The sequence below is a fragment of the Fringilla coelebs genome (genome assembly GCF_963513975.1).
Source record: "Fringilla coelebs genome assembly, chromosome: 8".
NCBI classification, from domain to species: Eukaryota; Metazoa; Chordata; class Aves; order Passeriformes; family Fringillidae; genus Fringilla; species Fringilla coelebs.
The window spans coordinates 28,119,110-28,146,876 of NC_140066.1; the positions used below are offsets into that span (position 1 = coordinate 28,119,110).

Sequence of the window (27,767 nt, forward strand, 5' to 3'; positions counted from 1 at the left end):
GGCTTTCAGCGCTGAGTAGCTTAGACCTCTTAAAAATTCTAGTCTTATGTCTTTTCAGGTGGGATTTTCAGATTCTCATGAGTAACCTGTGAAAGGAAAACACGTAGAAACCTGCACCTCATTTCATGGTTCAAGGAGGGCTTGGTTTTTTTCAGATTACATAAGTGCTTTTGAAATTTCATCCTTTGACATGATCTTGTCGCAAGAAACATGTTTCAGTCTTAGCAAGGTAGGGTTTGAACAGGTATGAATTCAGAGAAAATCACTTGCCATTTGGAGAATTTCATTGATATGTTTTGTTTCATGTGAATTTTCTGTATGGTCAAGCAACCAGGACATCCAGAGGCCTTTTGGGTAGGTGAATATACCAGCTGAAGTAATGAAATCAGAAACTTTTTATATAGCAAAGCTAATCCTTTAGTCATTGAAGAAGGGGACAGAAGTACCTCAAACATTTTGAGTGTTGGTTGTTGCAAGGAAGAAATGCAAAAAAATTCTGTAATGTTACCTGGACAAAGTCTTTGAGGAGTCATCATCTTTGTCTGTGGCATGATGCAAAATGACTCTGCAATCCCTGAGACTGTTTGTCCTTATACAGCTCCTACTGGAAAAAAAAAATTCTACTGAAACTCCACCTCTTATTCCATCTTTACTAAAAGGAATGATTTTTCTTTTTCAATAATGTTACAGGGTAGACAGGTAACAAGAATGAAGTGGAACTGAAGTTATAGCTGAGAGATAGATAGATAGATAGATAGATAGATAGATAGATAGATAGATAGATAGATAGATAGATAGAATTATACAACATACTATTGAGGATAATATTGTCTATACTGCAGGTGATTCAGATAGCAAAGAAGAGTTGTAAAATATTCCAATAGGAGTGCGTTGCTAAAAATGAGAGAGGTGGAGTAGCTTAGAGAAGTCAGTAGAGTTGTGCATCACATTTGAAACCTCTGTCAAACACTTCCCATTGATATATCCCCACCTGCCACATGAATGAGTACATTAGGTTGGACCAAAACCCAAATAGCTTCATGTTATTTCTCTGTGAGTGAGTAAAAGATCACTGCAGAAGGGTGCAGGGGTAAATGAGGTGTGTGCTGTTGTTAGTCTTACACTCTTCCAGCCTTTCTCAATTGGGACTGAGAGATTCCTGAGTGAAAAGTGGTGTTTCAACCTAAAACTACATCATCAGAACAGGAATTAGTTATCAAAGTTGTGGCTCAGGATCAGGAGAACTAAAAAATCAGAATAGAACTTTTGTGGAGGGCGAGTCAGTCGTGTTTTGCCCTAAACTCAGAGGATGATGAGGCAGGATGCAAAGGTGGAACTGGTTTTTTTCATTAATGTTTTGTCATTGCTCCAGTGTGAAAATATAAGAACTGAACTTGAAACCAGTGGTGGCAAAAAACATCAGGGTTGGGTATGGAGGTAGAAGAATGGGTGGTCCAGGCATGAGCAGCCTTCTGCTTTGGACCTGTTCCCTGTCAAGCTGTTGGAGGAGTGGGGGTGCACAGACCCTGGAAAATGATAGTGCATTAAATAAAACTGAATAACATTGGTTAGATGAAAATTCCTTCACTTTCTTTAATTTGTTTCATCCTATGTAATTAGATGACTTTATTCTGTGGGTAGAAGGAGGTCCTTCTCTAGTAGTGTTGGTGGCAAAGCATCCTGTGTAGTAACTTGTCAGGGTTCTGAAGTTATATAGTGTTTCTGCATTGCATGGATTTTTATTTTTGTGTCTTAAGGCACTTATCTGCTAAGAGTTGAGCAGATGTTAGAAATTATTCAAATGAGAATATCTGTATCCAAAGATGTAATTTTAGGAAATGCTTCGTTATGCCTGTAACTGGCACTTCTGTTTACTTTGTGAGTGTGGGGGGTTTTAAGGATATGAATATCACCTATTTTCTATCTGGAGAAGCTTTTCATTTTGGGCTCTAAAATATCAGCTGTAGGGGCTCCACAAAGATGGTAAGAAGTGCAATTAATCATTTATCTGCTAGGTGTCAGCAAAGGTTCTCTTTAAGATAAATAAATTAAAAACTGTATGCATTCATACAGTAGATCTTGAGGCTGTGTGGCTCAAATCTTTTTGGAGGCTGAAAAGGAAATTATAAGGAAATATTCATGGAAATAGATACTAGTCAGTGTCTAGAAGAGACAGCTGCACTTCATACCATTCATTTAATTAATTCAATCTATTGCATTTTACTTGATGTGTGCAACTTTGAACCACTCTTTAATTAAGCAAAATTAACAAGTTTATTTTATGTGGAGAAGTTTTCACAGATTTCCATTCAGCGGAGCTTTTTTCAAAAAATTGAGTTTCTGTGTGGGGCATTAGCAAAGACACTTTCATAAAATAAATAACAAAAGGGTAAGAAGAAATGGTCAATTTTCACAGTGGAGGAAGTTCATCAGTGGTGTCCCACAACTTCCTATTTCTGTTGATCGGCATATTTTTAGCTGGTTTTAATATAAAAAAGGAAAGAATTGACGAAGCTACTGGTGTTACGAAAATATGCAGGACAGTAAAAGGAAGAGCTAAATTAATTATTTCAGGAGTAGTGGTTAAGCATTAAACTCATAAGTGAAGCTTATTGTTGATAAGCAGAAAGGAATGCACCTATCAGGAAAGCAGTTCTGAATTGACATTCCCAATGAAAGGCAAGTGTTACTGGTTGGGGAAAATACAGTAAAAAGTCCAAACTCAGTAGTGTTCAGAAAAGAAAATTACAAGGAAGGAGTTACTGTGAAAGGAATAGAGATTGAGGCAAATCATCTCTCTACCTGTGTACCTTTATGACTCTTTGTGTGATTATAATTCCCTGTTCCCCAAAAATGCAGTAGCAGAACAAGCTCTGGAGCAGCTCAGTACAAGGAACTGGGTAATGGACAGAAATTTCTCAGCTAGGGTTAGAAGGGAAGGGCTATACAGGGAGATGATTATGTAAATGGAGTGGCATATAGAGAAGGTGCAGTGTCAAAAAGTTTTTCACCACTGCTCATAATGCGTGTCAGGTGGCATCAAATTAATTTATTGAATTAGAGATTAAAATGCAAGAGAAGAGAGGGTATCAGTGTTGGGAAGTACCTGATCTATAGTCCAGCACCAGGTGAGTGAGGAAAGAGGGGGTACCAGACAGGGGTCAGGCACTTTGACTCCTTCTCTGGGTTTAGACCTTTGGTCCGAATTAGCATGGCTAAGTCAGCTTTATAAATTTTATTCTTTCCTGACCACGTGTGACACAGAAGGGGATGCAGTCACTTCTACAGTGTGTCTGAGCTTCCTGGCCCTCAGAACAGTGAAAGTTTTGGTTAGATAAGTAGTGTCTGTTATTCCAACTAGAAGTTTGAGAATACAACAGACATGTGTTGGTTTACTTGGAGTGATAGATCAGTATATTTAGCTTTAGCCTATGCAGAAAATAATAAGACTTCCTTTGTTCTGGTGTGATCCTAGTTCTGGAAATAGTATAACTTAAGTGGGGAAAATACCACAACTATTATTTGGCAATACAAACAAATTCCATCTGTTTCTATGTCTGCCTCATTCACATTCTCAGGAGAAGCTCTGTAAATGGAAATATTTTTAACTTTGTACACTTTGGATTTATATGCCTGCTTAAAGATAGTGCAGACATTAAGCTATAGGTTTTTGAGTTATTGTTTCTACATAACTTATCCAGCTGGGAATCAGACCCTTACCACTTCACATTTATTTTTAAAATGTAGGGCTTACAATGTAAGCAACAACCACCTAGAAAACTATCTGGAAATGAGGAGATTGTGTTGAAAGAGGTATCTTGAAAATGTTTAACCAGTTTGTGGAAGTTTGAACACAAAACCTGAGTTTGAAATAGCTACACACTTCTCAGTCCTTGTATAAAGTCTCATATTTGTCATTAAATATTACACATAATTTAAGAATTCATGCGAACCATTATTGTTTTTTACTTAGATACAATTTTTTATAGAGTGGTCTGTTAGTAGTGCAGGGGTTTTTTGTGTGAAGCAGTATTTTGTGGTCTACTCAGTGTGACAATGCAGTTCACTCAGACAGCTAATTTTTTTAGTACAGCTTTGTAACTGCAGAGCAAGCCTAGTATTTCCCCCTTAGCACTTCTGTTAATGAGAAACAGTGTTGTCTGATATTACTGTGTTACTGGTAATTCAGTAGGTCTCAAATAACTCCCTCAGGCCTGGTGGCCAGAGTCAGAAAGATGTCCTCTCTGCACAAAGAACTTCAGTATCTGACCTTTGCATTGGCTTTGCTAGTGGAGGATATGCCCACATTGATGATATCAGGTTTATGCAACAACACTGTTGTTGTACTTCTTTTAAAATAAGGCAGTATTTTATTTTACTTTGTTATGCTCCTAATAATTAAATTTTAAAACTTTAAAACTGAAGTACTTGATCTTTAGACTTTCAGCCACGTTCCTCTATGAATTGCTGTGTCAAAGAGTGTATTGATGCAGCCACATAGCTGGTGTTCATATATTTCCTGCTCATTCAATAGGAAAATATGATAGGAATGCTGTCCCTGTGCAGTGAGAAAAGTTTGATATTTTCCCCAAATCAAGTCTCATTAGAAAGAACTTCAGCCACTGAGATTTGAAAGGGTTTGTATTATTAAGTTCTCTCTTGCCAGGGAAGGAGCTTTCTTACATTTTCTGTTTAAAAAGTAATCAATTGATCAATCTCTTTCCATCTCTCTCATATATTTGTTCACCAAAGGGTTTCGTCCCATGCCAGTTTTACAAAATTCAAGTCAAAAGATGCAGGTAGATCTTGTGTACTTATGCTTCAGCTTCTGAATTCCACATAAAAGAGTCACAACCCCACAAAGAAAGTATTAAAACTTCAGATCTTAGCAGAATGGTATTTTTCCCAGTGTATGAGAAAAAGACAATGACCACAGGAAGCAGGTAGCTGTGTGCTTCTGTACATTGCATAGCTTCCATCAATACAGTTTATATAGTCTTCCACGACACACAGCTTTTACTCTAAAGACATGTTAGGGGTTTTTAAGTTCATGTATTGATTGTGAATCAGACAGGTATAGATGTTATAGCAAATAATCCCCATCACCATTGTAATTGTAAATCGATTTTGTAACAATGTGAGAAAATTTCTGCACTGCCAAGTGCTTTATTTAATGTCATGGGAAATAATGAAATCATCATTCAAAATTACATTAGTTTTGCTTTCTTTCATCTTCTGTTTACTAAGCAGGACTAGAATGACATGTACTTCTCTGTGCAGGTATATTGCCTGTATAATGTATGTTACCTCTCATTTTGATCTGTAAATATACAGTTCCCTTTCTAGACTTGTTCCCTGATGTGGTCATTGACTCGAATCCGAGCAGGGACAAGGGCTGGCATCACCTCTGTGTGCTGTCCATCCCACTGATCTCTCAGCATGTGTGTAGGACTGACAGAGCAAAGGCCAGGAGTGGAACATCCTGCATTTACACTTACTCCTGTAAGGCAGGAAATGCAACCATCAAGGTTTTAGGTTAATCATGGCAGCATTTAACAAAACCCATCTTGATTCTGTTGTCTTGGGGCCAAGGCTGAGATGCTGAGTATCTGTAGCTGTTCAAAGTTCAATGAAACCTGTTTATCATCTCTCTGTTTTTAAAAGTAAACTGGAACGTGGCTGCTCTGTATTTTCTACAAAACTAGGCTGTCACCATTTCAGTTAATATTAATTATTTGACTAATGCCTTACATTTATACCATTATATGCAAATTTATTAAGATAGAGGTTGGATTATATCCCTTTATTGTTCCACTGCTCACGTTTTTGTGCTGGATCTGTTTACACAGATTTTACAGATTCTCTGGAATGTCTTAAAATGATGGGAAGGGTTGGTTTCCCTGTAGTTTCAAAATCACTGTATACATGGTATAGATAATGGAATGATCCAACAGAAATTAAAATATTTTTCTGCTTGTGACTTTATTTTTGTAATATTATTTGTTTGCTAAAAGTGCATTATGCAGGCATTTTTTATAAATTTTTCCAGTTTTTCCAGGAGATGACTTTCAAGAAGATAAATATTTCTTTACTTTTACTTGATTTTGTACATGCTTTTTCTCAGTGTGGTTATTGGTGGTTTTGTTTTTTTTTTTTTTTTTTCATTAGGGTGGTGGGATTTTTATATAATTTTATGCCTACCAGAGCTCAGTGTTACATTATTATTCCACATTGCTTTTTTGGCTTCTTAATTTCTAAGGTAAGAAATTACAGTCACAAAAGACAAGACTGGAAATCATTTTATTTTTCAGGGTAGGAGATAGACTGAGTGAACATGCTGAGATTTTCAACAGAGTTAAAAACCCAAAAAGAACCCCCGAAAACATTGCAAAGAGCAGAAAAAGAAACAGAAAAAATTATTTAGACAAATTTCATTCCAATTAGCTTGTAGATGAAGGCTTCTTTTTTTAAGTGCTATAATCCATAAAAGAAAAATAATTCCTAGTTCAAATGCTGAGGTCTGTGTAGTGTACTACCAAGTTTCAGAGGGAAAGTGTTTTCAAGGTCTTTTCATAAATGGTGTGTTATGGAATGGGGTCACTCGAAAAGGAATAATTACAGAGTGATCAGAAGATTTCTTTGAAAAGATAGTGCTAGACCTTCTGTGTGGTTTGTGGAAGAACAGAAATAAGTTTTGCTCCTAGGGTGGGCTAACAAAATGTATTGTGTTTTTGCAGCTACTTCTATCTTTGCCCGAAAAGATGCATGCATCACCTCGCAGTGCACTCAGCTCTGTAAGGTCATTGCCTCGAAAGCAGATCTGGGAGTTGTTAGAAGTACAACACACTGCTGCACCGTTTGACCAACTGCAAAAGTTTAGTTTTGAACTCTAATGAGTCTTTGCTCATCTCCTGTCTTTGCGCTACCAGTTGTTAAATAATTAATTCCTCTTTGATTGTACCTCTTTAAGTGCTTTTATAAACTTATTTGTATTATTTTGCATTGTATTTTATTTGTACTCAGCCTCTTTTTGTTTCAGAGCACGGAGTTACCAGAAAGAATTAATTTGAGGAACATTTTTCCACCCTTTGTGTAGTGCTCATACTGAGGATCTGTGATCTGCAGTAATTCTTATTCATTTGGAATATAGTAATTTGTTCCTGTCAGCGCAGGGGCTGGTTTGTTGTTTTAAATTGCTGACTTTTGTTTTTGCTGGCATGCTCCCCAATACAAATTGAACATCTGACAAAAATCTATTTGTATGACAATTCAGTCGAGATAGGTGCTCTGTGTTTCCTAACAGTACAATTTGGGGTCCCCAAGATAAAAGTTGACTGAATGCCAAGATTCTAGTAGAGCTTGTTTGTGCAGATAAGAGAGGTAATCCATATTCCTCAGGTCTGTAAATCAAACAGACAAAGGAGAAATATGTATGTGCACCTTTCTCTTTGAGATAGTGGACGGGTAGTTTCTTCTTAATAACCATGGGGACTATGCAGCCCCTGAGAAAAACAGGACACTGACACCAGGGATGTCCCTATATGAAATGAGAGTGATTCCCCCCTTTAGCAGATATTGCTAAATAAATTATTCCATGGATCTAGTTTGTGGCCTTGTGGCGATTTCTGTGATTTTATCTGTTTAGTCAAAGTTGATCCATAATACACTGGAGGAGGAAATCCAGCCACGAGGTCTCAACTGTTTTTCCCAGAGTGACACAAACAAATGTGTCAGTTTTAGTGGCCATCTATGGAAATACTGTTTAGGAAAACACATACTGGCTCCTAGTGATCCCCCACAATGATTCTTTCAGGATGTAATAAATAACTGAAATATCCTCTTTTTGATGAGGTGTTTAGATCCAAAATGTGAAATACAAACTAGGAATCCCAATGGCCTAGCAAACACTTTCTGATAGAATACTTTTTAAGGTGCAATAATAGCTTTTTATCCTTAAATAAAAGTATACCTTTAGTCAGCTGTGTGCAGCTATGCTTCCCATTTTCCTGCTTAACTGTGGAATCACTTATGTTTTGGAGTTAATGCTCAAGTATCACTCTTGTGATTTACTTCAGATCTTGTATTATCAGGTATATACATCTTGTTTTAAGGGCAAAAAAGTATAAGCTGTCACCCAACAATGTTCTAAACTTTTTACTTGAGGCCACTACTTCAGAAATCTTTGAAATCTGTTGTGATCCTGTGATAAAGGTTGTCGCTGTCCTGTAGAACCACAGAACTGCTCATAGTAGCAGTGGACAGCGGTAATGAAATTTTAAACTGAGATTATTGCATAAATTTGAGCCTGTCCTTGAACACTCAGGAATCAGAAACCCAGATATGCACTGCACAATGAGATTTGATTTCCCTTAGTTCCTTATATTCTTTCCACGTTGGTTTTGCATGTCAGGTTCATGAGTTGGTGTTGCAACTATTATGTTTGCCATATGCTATCAAACTTTGTTTGGCTTTGTATCAGATCATCTGTGTTTGATGCTAACAGCTTTGTTATACCAGAAGTTTCTATGCTGTGCCATGCAAGAACAGCTGCTGGGGTGGGGGGACAGATGTTTGGTCAAATGGTACTGGGCCTTTCTTGCACTTCAAAGGAACTGAGCAGAAATATAATATGACTGTAGAGTATAGTCCTATTTTTCTAATATGAGTAATTTGAATATTTACCGTAGCTTGTTAGGAGATTGGGAGAGCAACTAACTTGTATGAGCTGAAATTGGGAAGTAATTCATTAGGTAATCTTTGTTTTATTGTGGAGTTCACCATGTAAAGATGAGATCCTCAGGATTAATTTCTTATTACCAAAATGTGCTTCATGGAAGAGATGTTACGACACTCTGTGGTACAAATTAATTGCTTTTGATACTTTAATTGTTAACTTCTTTGTTTGGAATTTCACTCAAGTTTTTTCAAGTGAAAAGTAAGATAACTTTTGAATTTAATCTTTGTCCTAGTACTGAGATCTGAACATCTTCCTTTTTGTGCATGAATGCCACTCTTCAATTGCTATTTAAATAAAAGAAGCATTATTTAAGCAGTAACCACCAAGGTTTATTATTAAGTGTGAAGCTCTTAGATGTATCTCAAACTCCCTGAACTGCTGATCAACAGAAACAGGCAGCATTTACTGAAATGAGAATAATTCCATCCTTGCTCTATTTCTTAAGATTTTCCCCTTATTATCCATTAATGGCCACTATAGGAGGCAGTACAAGTTCTGGACTAATTGAAGCTTTGACTGTGATAACAACCTTTATGCAGTCATACATCAAGTGAGACTTTCCTTAAGGTTCACACTACATTGTCTTGACAGTGAAAATCTAGGCAGCTATAAACAAGATCAATAGAAATGTGTAAGCATTGTTGGTGACAACATAGTAACAAGGACAAAACAGAGATACTCAGTGAATTTTTAGAGTTTGGACATCAGTATTTAGTGTGAAATGAGCTACTGCCAGTGTTGGTGTTGCTCATTATTCTTTGTGTGGTATGCTGGTCCAGTTGGAGGCAGAATTCCTGACTATGCCACAGGTAACAGGAGAAAAAAAACAAGTTAGATGAAGCTTGTCTATTAGAGAGACGTTTTCAATACATGTAAATATCAATATTTTCTATAAGTATACTGCCTTTCCCTTACACTGTATTATTAGACTCAAGACTTGAGCTCTAAAGAAATAAACAAAGTAGGGAGTGGCTTGGTATGGTTATTTTTCATATAGCTATGAGTATTATAATAATATTTTTTCATCCACTTGAATGAATATTTTAACAAGTATTTTCACTGAATGGGGAGACTGAAAAATGGAGAGGCAGTATAAAAAGGAGAAGGACTTTGGGATGATAAATTAGAGGTAGTGGATTTTCAATAAATTAGAGGTAGTGGATTAGTTACTGGCTTTTATCTCAGGTAGTGCAAAGCAAGAACTGCTCATCATCAGCTTGTGATAAAACTAGAAAATGCCATGTCTGAACATCGGGTTAGTATTTTACCATATTAGCTATTGATTTAACACAGCATGAAACAACTGGTGCTGTCCCAGTAGTGCCTGGTGGGGAGCAGTGAAAGTACAGATTTACTCCCCCATCAATCTGCTGCAAACTTCAAAGCCAAATTGTGGCCACTTAACTACTAAAATTACTAAACTCAGACAATTTTTATCTTTTTCAAGCAAGGCAATATGTCTGTCTGCAAGTACATATGTTCTAGAAGGAAGGAAAAGAATCTCAGCTAAATCACGTCAGTGCAAAAATAATAAATTCAGGAAGCATGAAGAGCAAGATCCAAAAATTAGTTTTGATAGGGCCATGTTATACACAAAGTATTTTTAATTTCCCTTTTCATTAATCAATAATTTGAGCTAATTTGCTTATAGTTCAGAGTGTTTGCAGTGAAGCACACAGAATGAGTACCTTGTGGGTGTATTTGTATGCAAACCACTATAATGACACAATGTGTCTATTAAATTGTTCTTTGCAGCAAGCATTATTTTATTTTTATTTAATGATGGGGTCAGAAATTTTCTATGCTACTCTTATGGAATAGGGTTCTTCACATTGTGATTAATATTTTTAGGGGTCAACTGAAAATTTCTTATTCTGTGTATTATTTTCAGAAATTAAACATATATTGATATAAGACTGGAAAGATGCTGCTGAGACTGAGTGTGTGTGTTCAGTAAAAAAAGGACACTGTCTAAAAATAGATTTTTATGGACTAGAAAGTATTTTTGGAAAGGTTTGCTTAAGTTTCTTTGATTTAAAATAGAACCTATCAGAGTAGCACAAATGGAGGTGGGACAATTCAGCTGCTTTAGAAACATCTCATTCTCCCTGTCCTCATTCTGGGTGTCCAAAATGAGATCTGTCTTTAGGGTTTCATTTTGGCTTTTACACTTGGAGTTCACAGTGGACAAAATGTATAATTTATTAAGAGAACTGAGCTCTGTGGCAAAATTGTACTTTTAATTGGAAAGCCTAAAAAATACCAACTTTCTTGGGCTTTGCCTGCTGTTAGAAATTCAGGTGTGGGAGAGCTGAAAAAGATGATGGCAGTGTTCAAAAATGGCAACTGGTTCAGCCCATTTGTGGGTTTTCATTTACAGTTAGGTACAGACTGATAAAGGCAATTAAGAGGAAGGAAGTGAAACTTGGATGCTTTTTTTTTTGGGAAAGGAAGGAGCTGGTGGAATGTACCAGCAGGTGTCTTGTTACTGTTAGCAATGGGAACCTGGGCTCCAGATGGAGATACTGGCTGAAACAAAGGTATTTTAATGAACATTTAATGTTTTGGTTTATCTGAGATGTTTATCATCCTTCACCATGAGCTAATTAGTGTGAACTAATTAGTTGGAAAATCTTGAGCCTCCTTAAGATTTTTTCCTCTCTGCTTCAGTGTCTTTGGGAGCACTCTTTAAAAGTTGGCATTCTTATTAAACTTCCTCCCTCGGAGGAAAATGACTCCATATTTTTATTTTCTCAGTTCATCTGCCTGTTGGTCCAACACACTGGAATTTATCCACCATCTCTAAAGTTTGAAAACATTTATGTTAATTGCACACTACCACACAGCATAAAGTCTTTGGACCACAAAACAGTCTGAAGTTCATGATCGTGATGTGTAGTTGTTCCTTGTCCTCTAAATAACAGTAGTTGGATAAATGAAGATGTATGGTAAAATATATCCTTTATTAAAAAAGGGACAAAACCAAGCTCATAGTAATAAAAGAAACCACTAAAATATATGGCTTAGGTCATTACAGCAAGGAGATGAGTTGAGATGACCAATAAAGATTTCATAGAAGAAACATAAGCTTTGTAGTATGCTTTTAAAAGGCACTAGGAGTTCTCTGTTCCACCATTATCTTTAACAATTTTCCCTAAAAGGTAGTTTTGCAGAGAAACTTGTAGTTCTTATATGCATATGTTATATTTCAAAGACCTGCTGTAGTTAAACCATTCTCAAAATAGGCTTATTTTTTGTAGCCTAGTTCAGCTGGTCTTTACATGGAAGTTATTCAGATCCCAGAAAGACTTCTGTAGAAAAATAGCAGCCTGTATGGTGTTAGTGTGACTGACTTCCAATGCCTCACATGACTGAAAATCTGTTTCAGGGGTGAGAGTCTTCTAGGCTTTGACATAGTAAATTAATTGTTTTAAGTGATCATATTGATATCCTTAAATATTTCTGCAGGTTAGCCTGAACATGAATTAAGGATTAATTTCTCTAACAAGAATCCTTGATTTTGGCTGTTCCTGTTCTTTGCATACAGATGGGGTTTTTTGAGTCCACAGTCTGGACATGTCCTTTTTCACTTCAAGACCAGTTGTGAACCTGTGCTTCAAATAGCAGAATTTATCCCACTTGGTCTCCCCCTACACCCAAATTAATTGTCAATATGTAGATTACTTTGAACCTGCATCAGGCATGGTCTTTCACCTGAGGTATCTTTATTATCAAACTGGTGTCTGAGTTGGGAGGAGAGAGTGTTTCCCCCTCTCCAGCCTTGCTCTTGCCTTTTATTCCAGCACTGATGACAGAAATGGCCATAATAAAAAGGGTCTGCAAGTTGCAAAACCTTTGTCAGCAAATTAGCCAATATATGTGTGCTATAAGTATCAAAGCAGAAAGCACAACAACCAACTTTTAATTCAACAATCTAAATTATCAGACTGGCCTTTGAACACACACAGGTGGTTACAAGGAAGCAACAGGCTTTTCAGGAAGGTGGATCTGAGAAGGAATGAATTTATGTGATCTCATGCACAATTTAAAGGAATTTCCACTGACTGAATAGAGAAGTTGGTTAACTCAGCCAGCTAAGTAGATGTGAAAAGATGGGCTTTGTAATGAAAGAAGATAGTTTAATAATGGTCATTTGAGGGAATCCATAGAAGGGGGTTGGATGAAATACTGAAATTAGACTACTGAAAAGCACATTACAGGAACAGGCTGTGAGCTGTGGGTAACAGTGGACAGTGGAATAACTGCAAGTCAGCAGTGCAGAGGTCATGCATCACTGTTGGCCTACAGAGATGTTACAGTTAAATTTGCAGATATACCCAGTCTTCCTTCCTGCAGCAGCTGATGCCTGGCACATTTTGAGATTATGGCACATGAGTAAAAAGGCTGGCAAACTGCTGTGCAGAACAGCCCAGCACTAAAAGCACCTTGGAGAAACTAAATTCTGATGAAAGAATAAAATACTGTATATGGAGGGACCAAGGTCTGGAATTAGTATGTGGTAATTCAAACAAGCAAAGATGAGTGGTTATAATAAAAAGAAAAATAAAATTGATTTACATGCCAGGCTAAGGGGAGTTATTCCTTTTTATGTTTGGAGAGTGCTGTTCAAGCCCAAGCAGCACTCACCTGAAATTTTCTATGCTTGGATTTATAACTGTTGTATTGCATTATATTAGGTTTCTTTAGATGTTTCCATAGATTTCCATAGTGATCATAGTGAATATTTGAGCACTCTCTAAAAACAGAATGAGGCAGAGGTCAGTTAGTTCCAACCTTTTGAATTTTAAAAAATCTTTCCATTTCTGGCTTGTTAAGTTTACAAATTTGAGTTCAGGTAAATAAAAGCTGTTTTTCTAAATAGAACTGTCTTTTTCATGATAGGAACCATCCCCTGTTACTCCATAAATTCACAGAAACAGTAAATTTCAGTTCTCTCTCAGGTCACCTGTTTCCTTCCCACCCACAGCAGGTGCAATGTAGCAGTTTAAGCATCTGCCTCCTTGGTGACATACGTGATCCACTGGTCATGAGTTTGAGGTGGAAGTAGTTTTGTGGGCAGAAGCTGCATTTTCCACCATCAACATAATAAAATGTGTTGTGTCCTCGTGGGGGTTTGCTTGACCTTCCTCCCTGCCCTCACCCCATAATGAAACTAAAAGTGTGTTTGATGAGGATTATTGAAAAGAAGATTTATGGACCTGTGACATCTATTTAAGATGGATGATAGCATCTCTGCATTAATTTCACATTAGCACTTGAAGTCTGATTTCTCTGTGCTGTTGCAGGAAGCTGCTGACATTTGGCAGAGTGGCAGAACACGGGGTTTGAGTTGTTTCTCTTTCAGAGTTGCCTGCAGCCTCTTCTCTGCGTGTGCAGGGAGGGAGGCAGCGCTGGGGGTGGCTGAGACATTGACTTTTGCCAGCTGACATGTACTGTTAAATTGATTCTTTCAATCAGAAGTTTCAGTGGATTTGTGGAATAGTTTTTATTTACTTTTGGGCAGGAATGTATTCATTTGGGTTTTTTTTCTCAGTTTTCTTAAGGAAATGCTTGGAAGTCCTGCATTGCATCATGTTGTATATTAGCACAATTCTCCTGCTTCATGCACCCAATTGCTAAAAACTCAGCTACTTAGGAATGGGAAACCCCTTTGGAATTGCAGTCTGAAATGTCTAGTCTGTTGTTCCTTGATGACCTTTACAGAGAAATACAGTTTTGAAAATGAAAATTAAGTTTTGAAAACTGAAGTTTAAACACAATTTTTCAAATTGAAAAGACATTCCAATATTTCTTGTTTGCTAAGAAATCAATTTGGGGTTCTGTTTCAATATCAGCTTTAAGATTGTTAAATAGGGCCATTTTCCTCTGAATTTGTTCAACTGTATCTTTTCCATTTGTGCTCAGTAAAAAATACTTAAATGTCTATTCCAAAAGGCAGAGATGAAAGAGTATATTCTGCAGTATTTAGCTGTCCATTTGGGGATCAGGTCACTTTTTTTTCACCTTGCTTTTAGCAAATGGCAGAAGTGGCCACTGTCAAAGAACACAAAATAAAATCTGATATATTCCCACAAATTATTTCTAATTATGTTAATCTCAAGTATTTATTTACATTTAGAGCAGGGCCAAACTGTGAAACAGCTACCTGGAGATTTTTTTAAAACGTTCATAAATACTTGGAAATTCCAATCGATTTTGTATGAAAACAGATGTTCATTTGGATAAATAACCCTTTTTATTGTTGTTTAGACATATTCCATCAGAAAAATCTGTTTAATCTGTTCTTAAAACATTGAGCCTGGAAAACCGAAAGGTTTGGATAAAAAGATTTCCTGGGTCTTTTGTCTGAAATGCACCTACATTTGCTCATCTGTGTGGGGGCTGCTTAGCATTTAGGATGGGGAAAGCTATTCTTTAGTTCATGTATGAAAATGTGCAATACTTTGTATCAATTATTTGGCTGATTGCTGGAAGTGCGTTGCAGTGAGGGGGCACTGGCTAGTTCTGGCCTTCACTAATGGGAACATTTCAGAATGTGGATGGTAATTAAAGTATAGAATGCGGAAAATTAGGCCAAAATTGAATAGAAATGAATAAGTATGTGTTCTGTTGTGCAGATGTTGGAAATAGATTATTTTGGATACCTCTTTCTATCTACATCTTATTTGGTTACCGTGTAAAATACGGTCATACACCATGTAGATTGTTTCTCTTCCCATTACCTTCTCTGGTTTTATGTTGTGATGTATCTGTATAGGTAGTAATTTAGCAAAATATCCTGTCTGCCAGGTGTGGGAACTGGCTGATTGTATTGTAATACCAGATCATTACTTAATTCATATGCAACCTAGCCTAGCACATGGAAAGCATTATAAATCTATTTACAGTGTGGCTGGTCTGATGATAACATTGTATTAAATTCCCAGGTGAGGCAATTTAAGCAATTGCTTTGCCATGTGTAGGCCATGGAAATTAACTTCTCATATGCTTTAGTAATAGAAGAACTTCATTGGTATGCTCAGATTAGTGGTACAGCAGAATTCTTACAGTCTGGTTACGTGTACCCTGCTTCACATGTAGAATCATACAGGGGGGTGGTGCTGCAGATCACAGATCTTAATTAGTTTAAGCTGAGTTAATTCATTTCAATTCTAATTTAGCTGGGCTTGCCTATGAACACATTCAGTTCTATTGGGAAATGTTAAGGCTTGGGTCAAGTAGACAGATTGTTTAAAGCCAAATTGCCAGACAGAACTGAGCAAGTGTATCTGTTTGAACAGGGCTTTAAGGAAATCACCCAATCAGTATGCAAAAATCCTGTTCATAAACCAAGAGAGATCTGCCTGGAATCAGAAATTCTTCCTTGTCAGAAGGTCTGGGTACTGTAGTACATTTAAAACAGCCCCTGAAACTTTCTGAGTGCTGAAGTTCTTGCAGAAAGTCGCTTAACCCTTTTGTGTCTGTGTTTGGGCACACGCTATGCTCAACTGCAAACACATTCACTGAGCAGAACTACTTGTGTGCTTAGACTTTTTGTCTAGGTATATACAAGAAAATATAAAATACAAGGAAAACTTCTATATGTGACAGAGCTTTGCAGACAAAAAACTGCACACAGAACCTCTTAAACCTATATTGAGCTGCCCAGAATTGCCTTGGATTACAAACTCTGTAAAGCTTCTGTCTTTTCTAGAAACATACATATAAAGTACCAGTAGACAGTGGTAACTGACAACTAAGACTAAAAATGTTGACAATTTCTTGATTTGCCTGGTTAGCTTATGTATAGAAGTCATTAACTATTTATAAAATGCATTATGAATTGGGTTCCTTCAAAATGTAGCAGAGTGTGTGACATTTCCAGCTCAAACTATCATTCTTGCATTTGGCTAAAGTATATATTTATAAACAGCTGATGGTTATGAAATAAAAAATAATAATGAAAATTGAGTTCAGACAAGCTGAACTAATCTTGATGGCCACATTTAAAACACTTTATAATTAATTTACTCTAATAAAATACTTTATAATTATAATACTTTAATAAAAATAAGAATAGTATTTCAAGATATTGATATTTTGGACAAATCCTGAAAGAATAAATGAACATTTTAGTTCAAAGACCTTTCCTTTTATATTATTGATTCATTTGGTAGTGAAACTGTGATCAAAAGTAGTATCAAATTATTTATTGATTATGGCAAAGAGTTCTACCTAATTGTAGCCAAAGCATTATTTCTTTTAATAAAATTTCTGATTTTCAGATCCTGACAGATTATTACAATAAAAGAACAATGATACAAATGCATTTATTAAGTTCACTGGCCATGATAATAAAGGATTATAAAGGGCCTCTAAAAATTGTATTGCTATTAACATTTATTTCTTTCCCATGAAGTATATTCTTTTTCCTTTCTCCCACGCAGGCTCTTAAGAATGAAAATGTCATCCAGTTATATCTTTCAAATAAATGATGTGTAATCAAGGACCATTTCAGTCCCTACATATTATTAGGCAGCTTGTTCACTAGAGAACAAGCTCATGAAGCATCATGCTCCTCATCTCAGTCTAATAATGATAAATATGTTCAACACCAACAGGATCAATGGGGCTGAGTATTTTGTGAAATTGGGAGAAACTGTACAGTTGAACTGCTAGACCTCAAATGAGGTCTTAAGATTGAATCTTGATCAGAAAAGGTGATTAGATATTTATTGGTATATATTTGTAATTTCCTTCCTTGTTTGATGTGTATCAAATGAACATAGGAAAATAATGTAATTGAGCAATCTATGCCAATTTGTTGGCTTTTTGGTGAGAAAAGAGAAAAACAAAACCTATCTCCATATGATATTCTTGCATACTGTGGAGTGTTTTAGTCCCCCATAGTGATGAAATGAATAATTTAAACAGGCAGCTCTGATACCACAGCCTGTTTAAAGGTTCTCATTTCCTTTAATGGTGTAGACTACTTCAGCTTGGTTTGTGTGAAACTGTGACAGCTGAGATCTCCAAAAGATTTGGCACAATTCACCTCTTGCCGTGGGTCCGTGGTCCAGGGCTTTGTCCTTCCCATTTACATCCGTAGCTTTAGGATTGGATGGCAAGTGAATCACAAATGTGTAAACATTGTAGCAGTCATGTTACTGGGGAGCTGCTCAGCATAAAGAGCTGAAATGTTCTGCTCTGAGGTGACCCATACAAGGTTGCTAGGTCCCTTGCACAAAGGGTGACCCACTTCCAGACCTCTTTGTTTCGAAGGGGATGAATTTTCCTGTGCTCAGTATAATTTCTAGCATTCCTTTCCTGTGCCTCAGTCCCAAGCACAAGTTTTGGCATGATGGCCCAAGCAGGGAAGGTTTGAAGAGGGGTTAATTTTTTCTGAGTTCCTAGTCACTATCATGGCAGGCTGTGAAGGAAGCCCCCATCCATAAAGGAAGGCCCTACAGCTTAGCTTTTGTTACTCTTGGGTTTCTTCCTCTGATGAGGTGTAAAAATTACCATAACTACTCTGAAAAAGAAAATAAATTAGACAATATGTTCAAAATTCAATCCCTCCTTTAATGATTAGTGTGGGAATATTAACTGAGTAATAACCTGTTATTTGGCTAACAGGGAAATTGAAAGCTGGGCTGATGTTCTCATTGTGGGCTTCCCTGTTGCTCTGTTGAATCCTGTGCTACCTTGCTAATCATCACACACTTGCTTTCCAGTGCTTGCTACTTGATCTAGTTTAGAATCAACATAATTATCAGTTCAAGAGTGAATCTGATGCTCATAAGCTGTGAATTTACTTAATATCCTGTCTGTCATAACAATCCCATGGATGACTGTGTCAGTTCTGTGGTGTTTCCATGAACTGCTGAAAATCAATGTTTCCTTGTGGTGTTATTTTCTCTCCTTTATTTCACCCTTTAATTTCTGATCCTTTCCCAGAAGCCTTGGCAGCATAGAAAATGCTTGTTAATTTTCTGCATCTTTAAATTGAATCAGATATGTCTGAACAGCATGTGTGTTGTTCAGGTTTGGTTTTTGGATTTTTTTTTTTTTAATATGGGAAGAGCTCAGTCTTCCTTTCCTGTCTAGTGGCATTGCTGCCATTGCTGTTATGTGGCGTTCTTTGACCTGCTAGCAAGTGTTCTTCAGAAAAATGCATTTGGTTCCTGCACTGGCATTTTTTCAATGTTTCTGCTATTAGTATATATTGCCTCACATGTTACATATCTCAAGCTTCACAGAAGCTGCTTTCCTTGCTGCAATGTTGAGGGTGTGACTGTCTTGGAAATTCGATAGTTTTGCCATGCAGATTTTTTTAAGGTGCAGCAGTTGAAGAACTTTGTAATAACTTTCACTTGCAGATTTTTTTTTTTTTTTTTAATCAAATAGGTATCCATTAGGGGGCTCTCGAGGTTTAAGATGATCAGCCTTGATACCAATGGCTTCGGAGCTTTACTTCCTAACCCTTTTTTCTTTTTGTTTTACAGAAAAGGTCACGAATCGCCTACAGTGATGAGGTGCGGAATGAACTCCTGGGGGATGACGGGAATTCCTCAGAGAACCAGGTAGGATGCTAATCAAGAAGCCCTAGTGGGTGGCTGGAGGGTGAAGGAGGTCACTGGCACACTGGGCTTCTCAAGCTGCTCCTTAACAGCATTAGCAACAACTCATGTGGAAGTGATACTGTTTAATGCAAAGCTGGGGTCTTAATCAACTTCAAAATGTTTCTTGGAGATCTTACATTTAACCCTTTAACTTGTGATCACTGTCTGCTATCTCAAAAAAAATCTTTTCTTCTCTTTTCTTTATTATTTAGTACTTAAGAAATAACTTGAAACACGCTGTTTGCCGACAAAGCCAAGGTCTTCACCTCAAACACATGTAAAAGGAATAAAAAAGTACATAATGCAGCTTTGATAATAATGCAGTATAATTAAATCAACACTGGCAGGCAAAACAAATGAAAGTGCGCTCTCAGAATTAGGCAGTATCCCACTCGGTTTCCTTGTGTGATTCCTTCTTTAACCAGATTTTCTCTCCTTGTACCAAAAACACAAGTTGTACTAATAAGAGCGTGCTTTCATAATGCATGTTGTACTAGGATGCAGAGTGCTATCCACCTCTTTTAATGAATGAAAGCTTGATAATCCTGGGGCTTTTTTAAAATCTTGTACCCGTGTTGCTGTTCTGCATACTACAGCGAGGATCCTGATAGACTACTGAAAACTGTGATGGCAATGCTTTAGTCAGGAGACTTTGACCCACCTGTTAATATTTCTTTTTGGGTTGAAACTTGTTTGACACTCTGTCTGAAAGGAGAATATTTCTTTTCTTTCTAAAATTTATGTTATCCAAGTCTTGTCTTTTTTGAGTTAGAAGTTAGCTGAAAGTTTTCCTACCGGTCATATTTTCTTTTCTGGCCAGATAGAATCCAAATTATTTTGCTAATGACAGAAAAAACGGTTTAAATGTCTACTTGATAAATGTGTTATTAAAGAAGGAAATGGGTTAAAACAATGTTCTGAAATTTTTTGTATCTCCTATGCTCAGTATAGGCTCAGATTCACTAAGGACAGAAAAAAATAAAGACTTGGAGACACACCTTGTACAAGGACTTTCAAAACACAGACCCCATAACCCCAATCTTATAGAGTATTTTAGTTATGCTCAGTAAATTTTAAACTCTGTAATAGACTTTAATTCATACATAAATGAAATTAGACACAGGATACATTATCTGAAGACGTAAGACTGGAGCATAGCAGCTCTGATATCTATGTGAAGACTTAAAGGATGTTAATCTTCATATTTATATATGGTGGGGGAGATTCCAAAATTTGAGTAAAATAAAGAGGGGATTTTATACCTAAATAATGAATTTATGGAGAAGATTATTTTTGGGAGAAGAATTTCACAGTCTCTGTGTCATGATTGCAAATGAAGTCCTGTGAAACTGTTAAGGTTCTCATATTATTTCTCTTAAGGTGCTGCTACTTTTACATTTCAAGAAAAAAAAAAGTGTGAATTCAGACATAAAAGGGCAATTGTGATAAGAAGCTTTACTTATAACAGAATATCTTATGTGTAGGGATAAGATAAAATATTTTATTTTCACTTTTTAAAGAATGTTTAAATAACTGGTTCATGTGAGCACTTGCTGTGACTGATGATCTTTTTTCCAAACTTGGTGAAAGAGACATGTTCTCATCTCAAGGAGCTAAAAGATACCTTCAACCATTTCTCACCTTTGGGCTTTTTCTTCCAAGTGACCAATATTTAAATGGAAGAAAAATTTGTCTGCTGAAGGACACTTGTATAGTTTTTTAGGTAATTACAATCCTTTTCTATAGCCCAACTTGAAATTATTACCTCTCTACCTTTTTAAAATTCTTCATTCCTTTCTTGAAAAATATAATTAAATAGCCCTATAAAGGAATCTCCTAATTTCTTTTAAATATGTGAATGCCAGGATTTTAAAAATATATATTATTTATTGTTTTGTTTTAATAATAAATATCATATTCTCATTTTCTTATTAAATATCTTTATTTATACCTGTACTTATATGCATGTAGGTATGGGTGCAGGCAGTTAGTGCAAAAACTTCAGCTGGTATTGAGCTTATTAGAATGTGCAGCTTTCAAAATCAGGTGTAGGTTTGGGTCCTTACCAGACACTGAACATGAGATATTGTCATGTTTAACTCAGCAACCCCAGGTTTAATATGCTTTCACTCCTGTACATTATTATATCAGTAGAAAACTTGGAGTAAATGATGAAGAGATGCTCAGGTATAATTTAAAGCCATGTAAAATACTTGAAGATGTTTCAAATGCCTGCTTTTGTTTTGTCTCATGGAAATAAATATAGGTACGTGGACTGATCCTGACCCTAATATTGTAGGATTTTTACTTCTCAATAAGTTTGGATAGGTTAAATTAGTTTAACTGAAAAATGGTGTGGTTTTTCTCCCCAATTCAGTCACCAACCGTGAGAAAGAGGAGAGAATGGATTCCCTTTCTGACAGAGGAGGTGTTGAAAAAAGTTACCAGCTCAGATTTGCTCCTGTACCAAAGCACAAAAATTGGTAAAATCTGTCAATAGAAATAATGAATACCTGGGTAGTCAGGGTTGTTACCCAGAGGCAGACTAGAGATATGAGTTGTTGGTCTTTGTCATTGTGATAAACATTTGCATGATGTTTTTGGTGGTGAGAGAAGACAAAAGGAATTTAATGCTTGCTGGCTAGTATGACCGTATTAAAAAGCTATAAATAAAACAGATCACTATTGGAAAACTAAATTATCTGGATCTTTTCCTCATTCAGCTTCTCTTTTTTCAGTTGAGTTTCAAAGGTACAATTATAGTAAACCACAGCCAAGTTATAAGCTGTAATGAATAGGATGGTAGGTATAAGTTTCCAGTTGTCCTCTCAGGAAGAAAGACTGAAGTACAAAGAACAGATTGAAGAATAGGTAATGGTGATTTTTCTTTGGTCTTCATTTTCCCAACATGTCTCCCAAAAGTAGCAGCCATCGTGTCTAGATGACACTTAGAATAACTTGGAATACAGACCCCGTCTAATGGTTATACTAAAATTTAACTGATTTTGCCAGATAGAGCATATAGGCATTTCCTGTAAGAAGTTGTAAGAATTATATAATTCTGCTGTTGAAAGTTTCTTTTGAAATAAGTGCAGCTTGTTTTCATGAGACAGGTAGTGATATAGTGCTCTTAATGATTCTAGAGTTCACTAAAGTCATTGCTTGGCATACGTTAATTTCTTCTTAATTTGAAGCATGTGAATGTAGTCAGATAAGGCACTCAGAGGTTGAAAATCAAGAAATGTCCCTTCTTGCATCAAAAACACAAGTTTCACCTTACAAACCCAATCCCAAAAAACTACTGTGTGCATTGGGTTATTATTTATTTTCCAGGAGTGGTCCTAAAAAGGCTGTTGCTTTCAAGTCTTGTCATCCTGGCCACGAGCATTTAGCAAATCCCTTGAAAGTTTTGAGTTTTTCAGTGCAGTGATACACTACCTAAAGTTGTAGCTTCACTTTAATAATAATAGAACTGTTTTATATAGCAAGTCATAAGTTTTTGAGGAAATATATGTTGGGTTAAATCAGAAATTTCTCTCGACTGAAATGATGTGAAGTTCAGTATGATCAACTTTTTTTGAGGTGTAACAGTGTTCCTTTCTCTTTTGCAGCTACACTCATTAGTAAGTTTAAATAAATTCACATTGGGTTGAACTGCAAATCCGTATATATATGCACATTCTATACGTGATCCACGGTGAACAAATATTTTGGGTCTACTTAATTTCTGACTACAAAGTTGTGATAATATTAGATTTGGGCTTGCTGTGCATAAAGTGTGTCAAACTTCAGCTACAGACCAGGGGGTGAAGTTGGTCAATTTAATTCGCCAAGATCTAAAGAAGGTCGGTATCATTTCATATAGCCCTGGCAGAGCAGATCATTACCAGACACAAATCTGTTCGTTACATGCCGAGGGTTTATAGCAAAATAAATAGACTGTCATCATAAGTTCAGAAAATTGTGTGTTCGACCCACGATAATGTGTAAAGGGCGTTTAATAGAGTTCAGCATTTATTCGTTATCTATATGCGGACAGAGACGGCGCTGGCGTTATCAGCTTTTTAAAAAAAATTCGGCAGTTTTGGGTCACGTGGGGAGCCTCACGGCCACACGCGTGCGTGCACACACACACACACACGCTCTCACACACATCCCATCTCGCTCCCTCGCTCTCTGTGGTGCAGTTTTGATTTTAGTCACAGCAGAAGGCTTAGCCACAAGAGATTCCACTGGTTCAAACCAGCGTAAACCAGATTTTTTTTTTTTTTTTTTTAGCCTACAAAGGAACAGATTACCTCTGGTATCGAATTCTGTATTGCAAAAAAAAAAAAAAAAAAAAAAAGAAAAAAATAATCTTTGTTTCAAAAAAATATGCTGATTATCATAACCTAAAATGGTGGCTGTGCACGGTTTAACACTGTTTACAGTTCAGGAGTGAGCATAATAAAAATAATGTTTCAAAACAGAAATGTAAAGATAACACATTTTCATCAAGAGCATTGTTAAATGGGGGAAAAATACATCTTTTGTTAATTTGAATGAATATCCTTCAGCCAATCTTAAAAAAAACCCCAACCCTCTTCCATTACTTAGCTTAGCTGCAAATCCCATGCAGAGCTTAAATTCAGCCATGCAGCACAAACAAGATAGAACATTTTTGTTTGGGACCTATTGAAAAAGCAAATGTGCAGCATTTTAAAACTGTCATTGATTATAGCAGGGTGGCATGCCCGGACGGGCTCTATTGCGGGAGAGTCGTTTTAAACTTTGGCCCTTTAAGTATCATAGTCAACTGAAGAATGGTGGCCTCAGAAAGAAAAGATAGCTATGTGATCAACTCCCAGATCGTCTCTTTCTAAAGAGCCTTAATGTTTGCCTTTTTGGGGGGAAAAAGGGGGGGAAGAGCTGGAGAAAGAGACCAATTTATGATAGGCCAAGCACTTGAATTTAAGCGCTGGTTTGCCCAGCAGTGCGGTTTTCTTTATGCCAAATTGTGGCAAAGTTCCTTTAGCTGGGTGCAGGAGAGCTGGCCCAGTTCAGCTTGGGGTGGTGTGGGAGCCCCCCTAATTGCATCTCATTAGAGCTCTTGTCCCTTCTGGTAACGGGGTGAGGCAAACCTCCAGGTTTAGACAAGCCATATGAGACAAAAGAGAATAATGGAGGTTCTTTTGTTTCCTTCATGCTGGTGAGACTTTATTAGTAGCACATGTGTTGAAAATTAGTGTTATGAAACTGTAGGTGAAGTAGCAGCATAAACTGAGATAATTGTGTTGCTGTTGTAATTTCGGACTGTAATCGGTGAGAGAACTGTAATTTTTTTATAAAGGGCCATTCTTGTGCAGATATTTGTTGCAATTAAACATTTTGTTCCAGTACAAATAATTTATCTATCTCTTTAAGGGGCGAGTATATTACAACATAGCTTGATAATCAGGCTGGGGTTTTATTTTGTTTTATAGTAAAGCTGTCAGAGCAATATTATTTGTGTTAGATTGTGTTGATTTACAAGCATAAATAAAGAAATATAAATTTACATACTATATAAGCATACACACACCCCCTATGTGTGTATATTTATATATATATATACACACACTATGTAGTGGTCTGGATCAAGAACCTGGAATGGGTCTTTTCTGAGAGAAATATGTTTCATGTTGTTCCCTATTCCTTTGTCTATTTTTAAATATGCTATTCAATAAATCATAGTTCTGAGACATTTAACTAAGCTGCTTCATTTTTTTAATCTGGCAGAAACCCTCAGTATGAAGTTCAATAATAAAATTAAATAATATAGTTGCAGTAGAACTCAGGTATATAAAAATGGAAATACTGAAATATATGCTATAAAGATGCAGTCATCTATTAATAAGTTAGATCTGCTAGTAAAATAAGAAATCAGTTGTCACAACTAAAATATACAGAAAACATTCTGAAAACTTGTATATACAAAACCACTTCAGCTGTACAATCTTCGAAGAGAGGAATAGTAAACTTGTTTTTTTCTTTATAATATAGACTTCTATGAAGTCATTCCCCTTTATTTCATGATGGTGTCTTAGATGTGGTTTAAAAGAGAATTTCACACTATTCTCTTTGTTTAATGTGACAGTGTGAGAAAGTGATCTTTATTCGTTCAAAAAACTCTGCATGTAGTCTATGTTTAGGTTCTTTTAATGTGTTTGTCTGTGATTTTTAAATGCTAAACATGTAAACAGATAAATTGTCAATGTTAATTCTGTATCCTGTCACACAACTGATCTTTCTTTCCTGCCATTTCTTTCCTTTTTATCTTTTTTGTGCGTTCATGTTGCAGTTGATAAAATTACGTGAAGAGGTGAGTACTTTCTTGCTTTTTGTTGTCTAGCTTTCCCTTTAAAGCTGAGTTTCTAAATCTGAAGTAGATCTTTTTGTTCATTGTTGCAGGGAAATCTACACAAAGCAAAAATATTGATTACATTGCTTTAAAATATTCACTGTTGTGCCTCTTCTTCCCTAATAATTGTATACTTACATAGGAATCTCTAGATCAATCCTTAGAAATTAACATTCTTTGATAGTGGAATTTTTTTAAAAGGCACTAGAAAAAGAAGGGTGGAAAACAACTCTATTATTTGATCTCTCCAAGAATACCATGATCAAATCAGGTACAGTAATAATCATGTTTGCATCACAAAATCTTTGATAGGGAAAGTACATTTATACACTGGTATTGAAAGTGAAAGCATTGCTTTAGTATAAACCTTTGCTGAAACATTTTAAAAATTACACGGTATTTCACAGTGTTTTGAGGTTGAAGTGAGGTATTTAAATATCTTATGTATTATACTGGATATTGTACACCCACTGAAAATACAGTAGAGGTAGAGAGACCTACACACATATCAATATTTATTATTTATTTGAGAGTGCTGTAGATCTGTAGGTGTAACACTAGAGATCAGTATTCCAGAACCCCTTTCTTCCAGTTATAAAATAACTCATAAATATTTAGAAAGAAGCCTGTTTTAATGGTCAGTTTCTCAAATGTTTCAGTGTATTTTCTGAAATTAATCTCAGGGTAATTTCTGAAATTAATAGCAGTATTTGAACTGCTATTTTTTTATTATTTCCTAGTAGCCATCGAAAAGAAGGGCTGAGTAAAGTCAAGTTTACTTACAGGTCAGGTTTCTGAAGGATTTCATACGGAAAGCTTGGACCAGTGAAGTATTTGAATAAATATATTTAGAAGCACAAGTATTTTAACATCACTTTTTTGTCTGGTATCTTCTTTGTGGAACATGTGTGCCCAGTAATGTATCAGTAATACATACTGAACTCTGCAGGAAAGGATTTGTGAGTTTTAGAAATGGTGATGACAAAGAATTGTAAAGTAACCAGATTAAAGACAATTACAGAGAATTCTTAAAAACAGGTAGGTATTTGTGATACAAAGATTCTTCACTAGTTCCCCAAATGCTTTATTTTCCCCTTCTTCTCATAGAGCTGATATTAATATGTAAAAGCTACAGAGTAAAAGAGTTAACAAAAAAAATTAAATAAAATAAACATGTAACCACATGAAAGCCTTCCCACCACTGCTGAGCTCCCCTCCCCAACAGTCCCAGTATTTAAACAGATGACAGTATTGTTGCAAGGGTTTGTATAGCCTGATTTCTGAGGTTTTTCAGAAGAACAAGGTTCATTTTCTCATCCCTTTAACAGCACCTGCATGTCTGCTCCTGTGCTTTTACAAAGAGTGCAGTAGGATCATTTTTGTTTGCAAATATAAGATTATAGTTTTATAAAGATTCCTAATTTTTAAATTCTCTCTGAAAATTTAATTATACGTAAAGAACAAAGCTGCTGCTTATCTGCTTTTACTTTTTGAAATAGCTATGAAGACAAGTAAGTATATTCAGGGTGTTATTGCAAAGGGCTGCAACTTGGGAGCTATATTGAACTCAGTTACACCTTTTGGATTTTATAAATCCTCTGTGTTAGCCACCTAAAAACAATTGATATTGCTTCTGGTGCTTCTGGTGATTTTCTTTTTTTTTTTTTTTTTCTTTTCCTTGCTAGCTTCATAAGTTAAGTTACTTTTTCCTCTCTCTGCATATGACAAAAGCAGCAGAAAATAAAGTAATAAATCCCTTTATTTAGTTTGTCTTGAACAAAATTGTGCCGGTAGAGAGAAAAATAATTTAAAACCCAATTGTTGGCGTTCTGTTCTCTGCATGTAAGTACCCACTCTGTGTTGGATAGGTTGTAAATGCAATGGTGTTTTTATACCCAACGCAAAATGCACATTAATGTTTAAATGAAGGCTAGTACAGTGACTCAGGCATAATTCTCAACTCGTCACAGAGCGAAACATCAAGGCATCCCCAATTATAGTTCTCCTAAGGAGGTATGAAGTGATCTTA

At 36.2% G+C, this 27,767-nt stretch overlaps 1 protein-coding gene across 4 annotated transcripts in view; it reads left to right on the top strand.

Annotated features, from left to right (window-relative positions):
* The window catches only part of VTI1A (vesicle transport through interaction with t-SNAREs 1A), a 253,126-nt gene that overhangs the window by 30,598 nt on the left and 194,761 nt on the right, over window positions 1–27,767 (top strand). For 2 of the 4 annotated variants that reach the window (XM_084210020.1, XM_084210018.1), the window contains exons 4-5: window positions 19,243–19,320; window positions 25,679–25,699. In XM_084210020.1, the coding sequence (XP_084066146.1) occupies window positions 19,243–19,320; window positions 25,679–25,699 (99 nt within the window). The remainder of the gene's footprint in view (window positions 1–19,242; window positions 19,321–25,678; window positions 25,700–27,767) is intronic. The other 2 variants (XM_084210021.1, XM_084210019.1) reach the window with 1 other exon arrangement.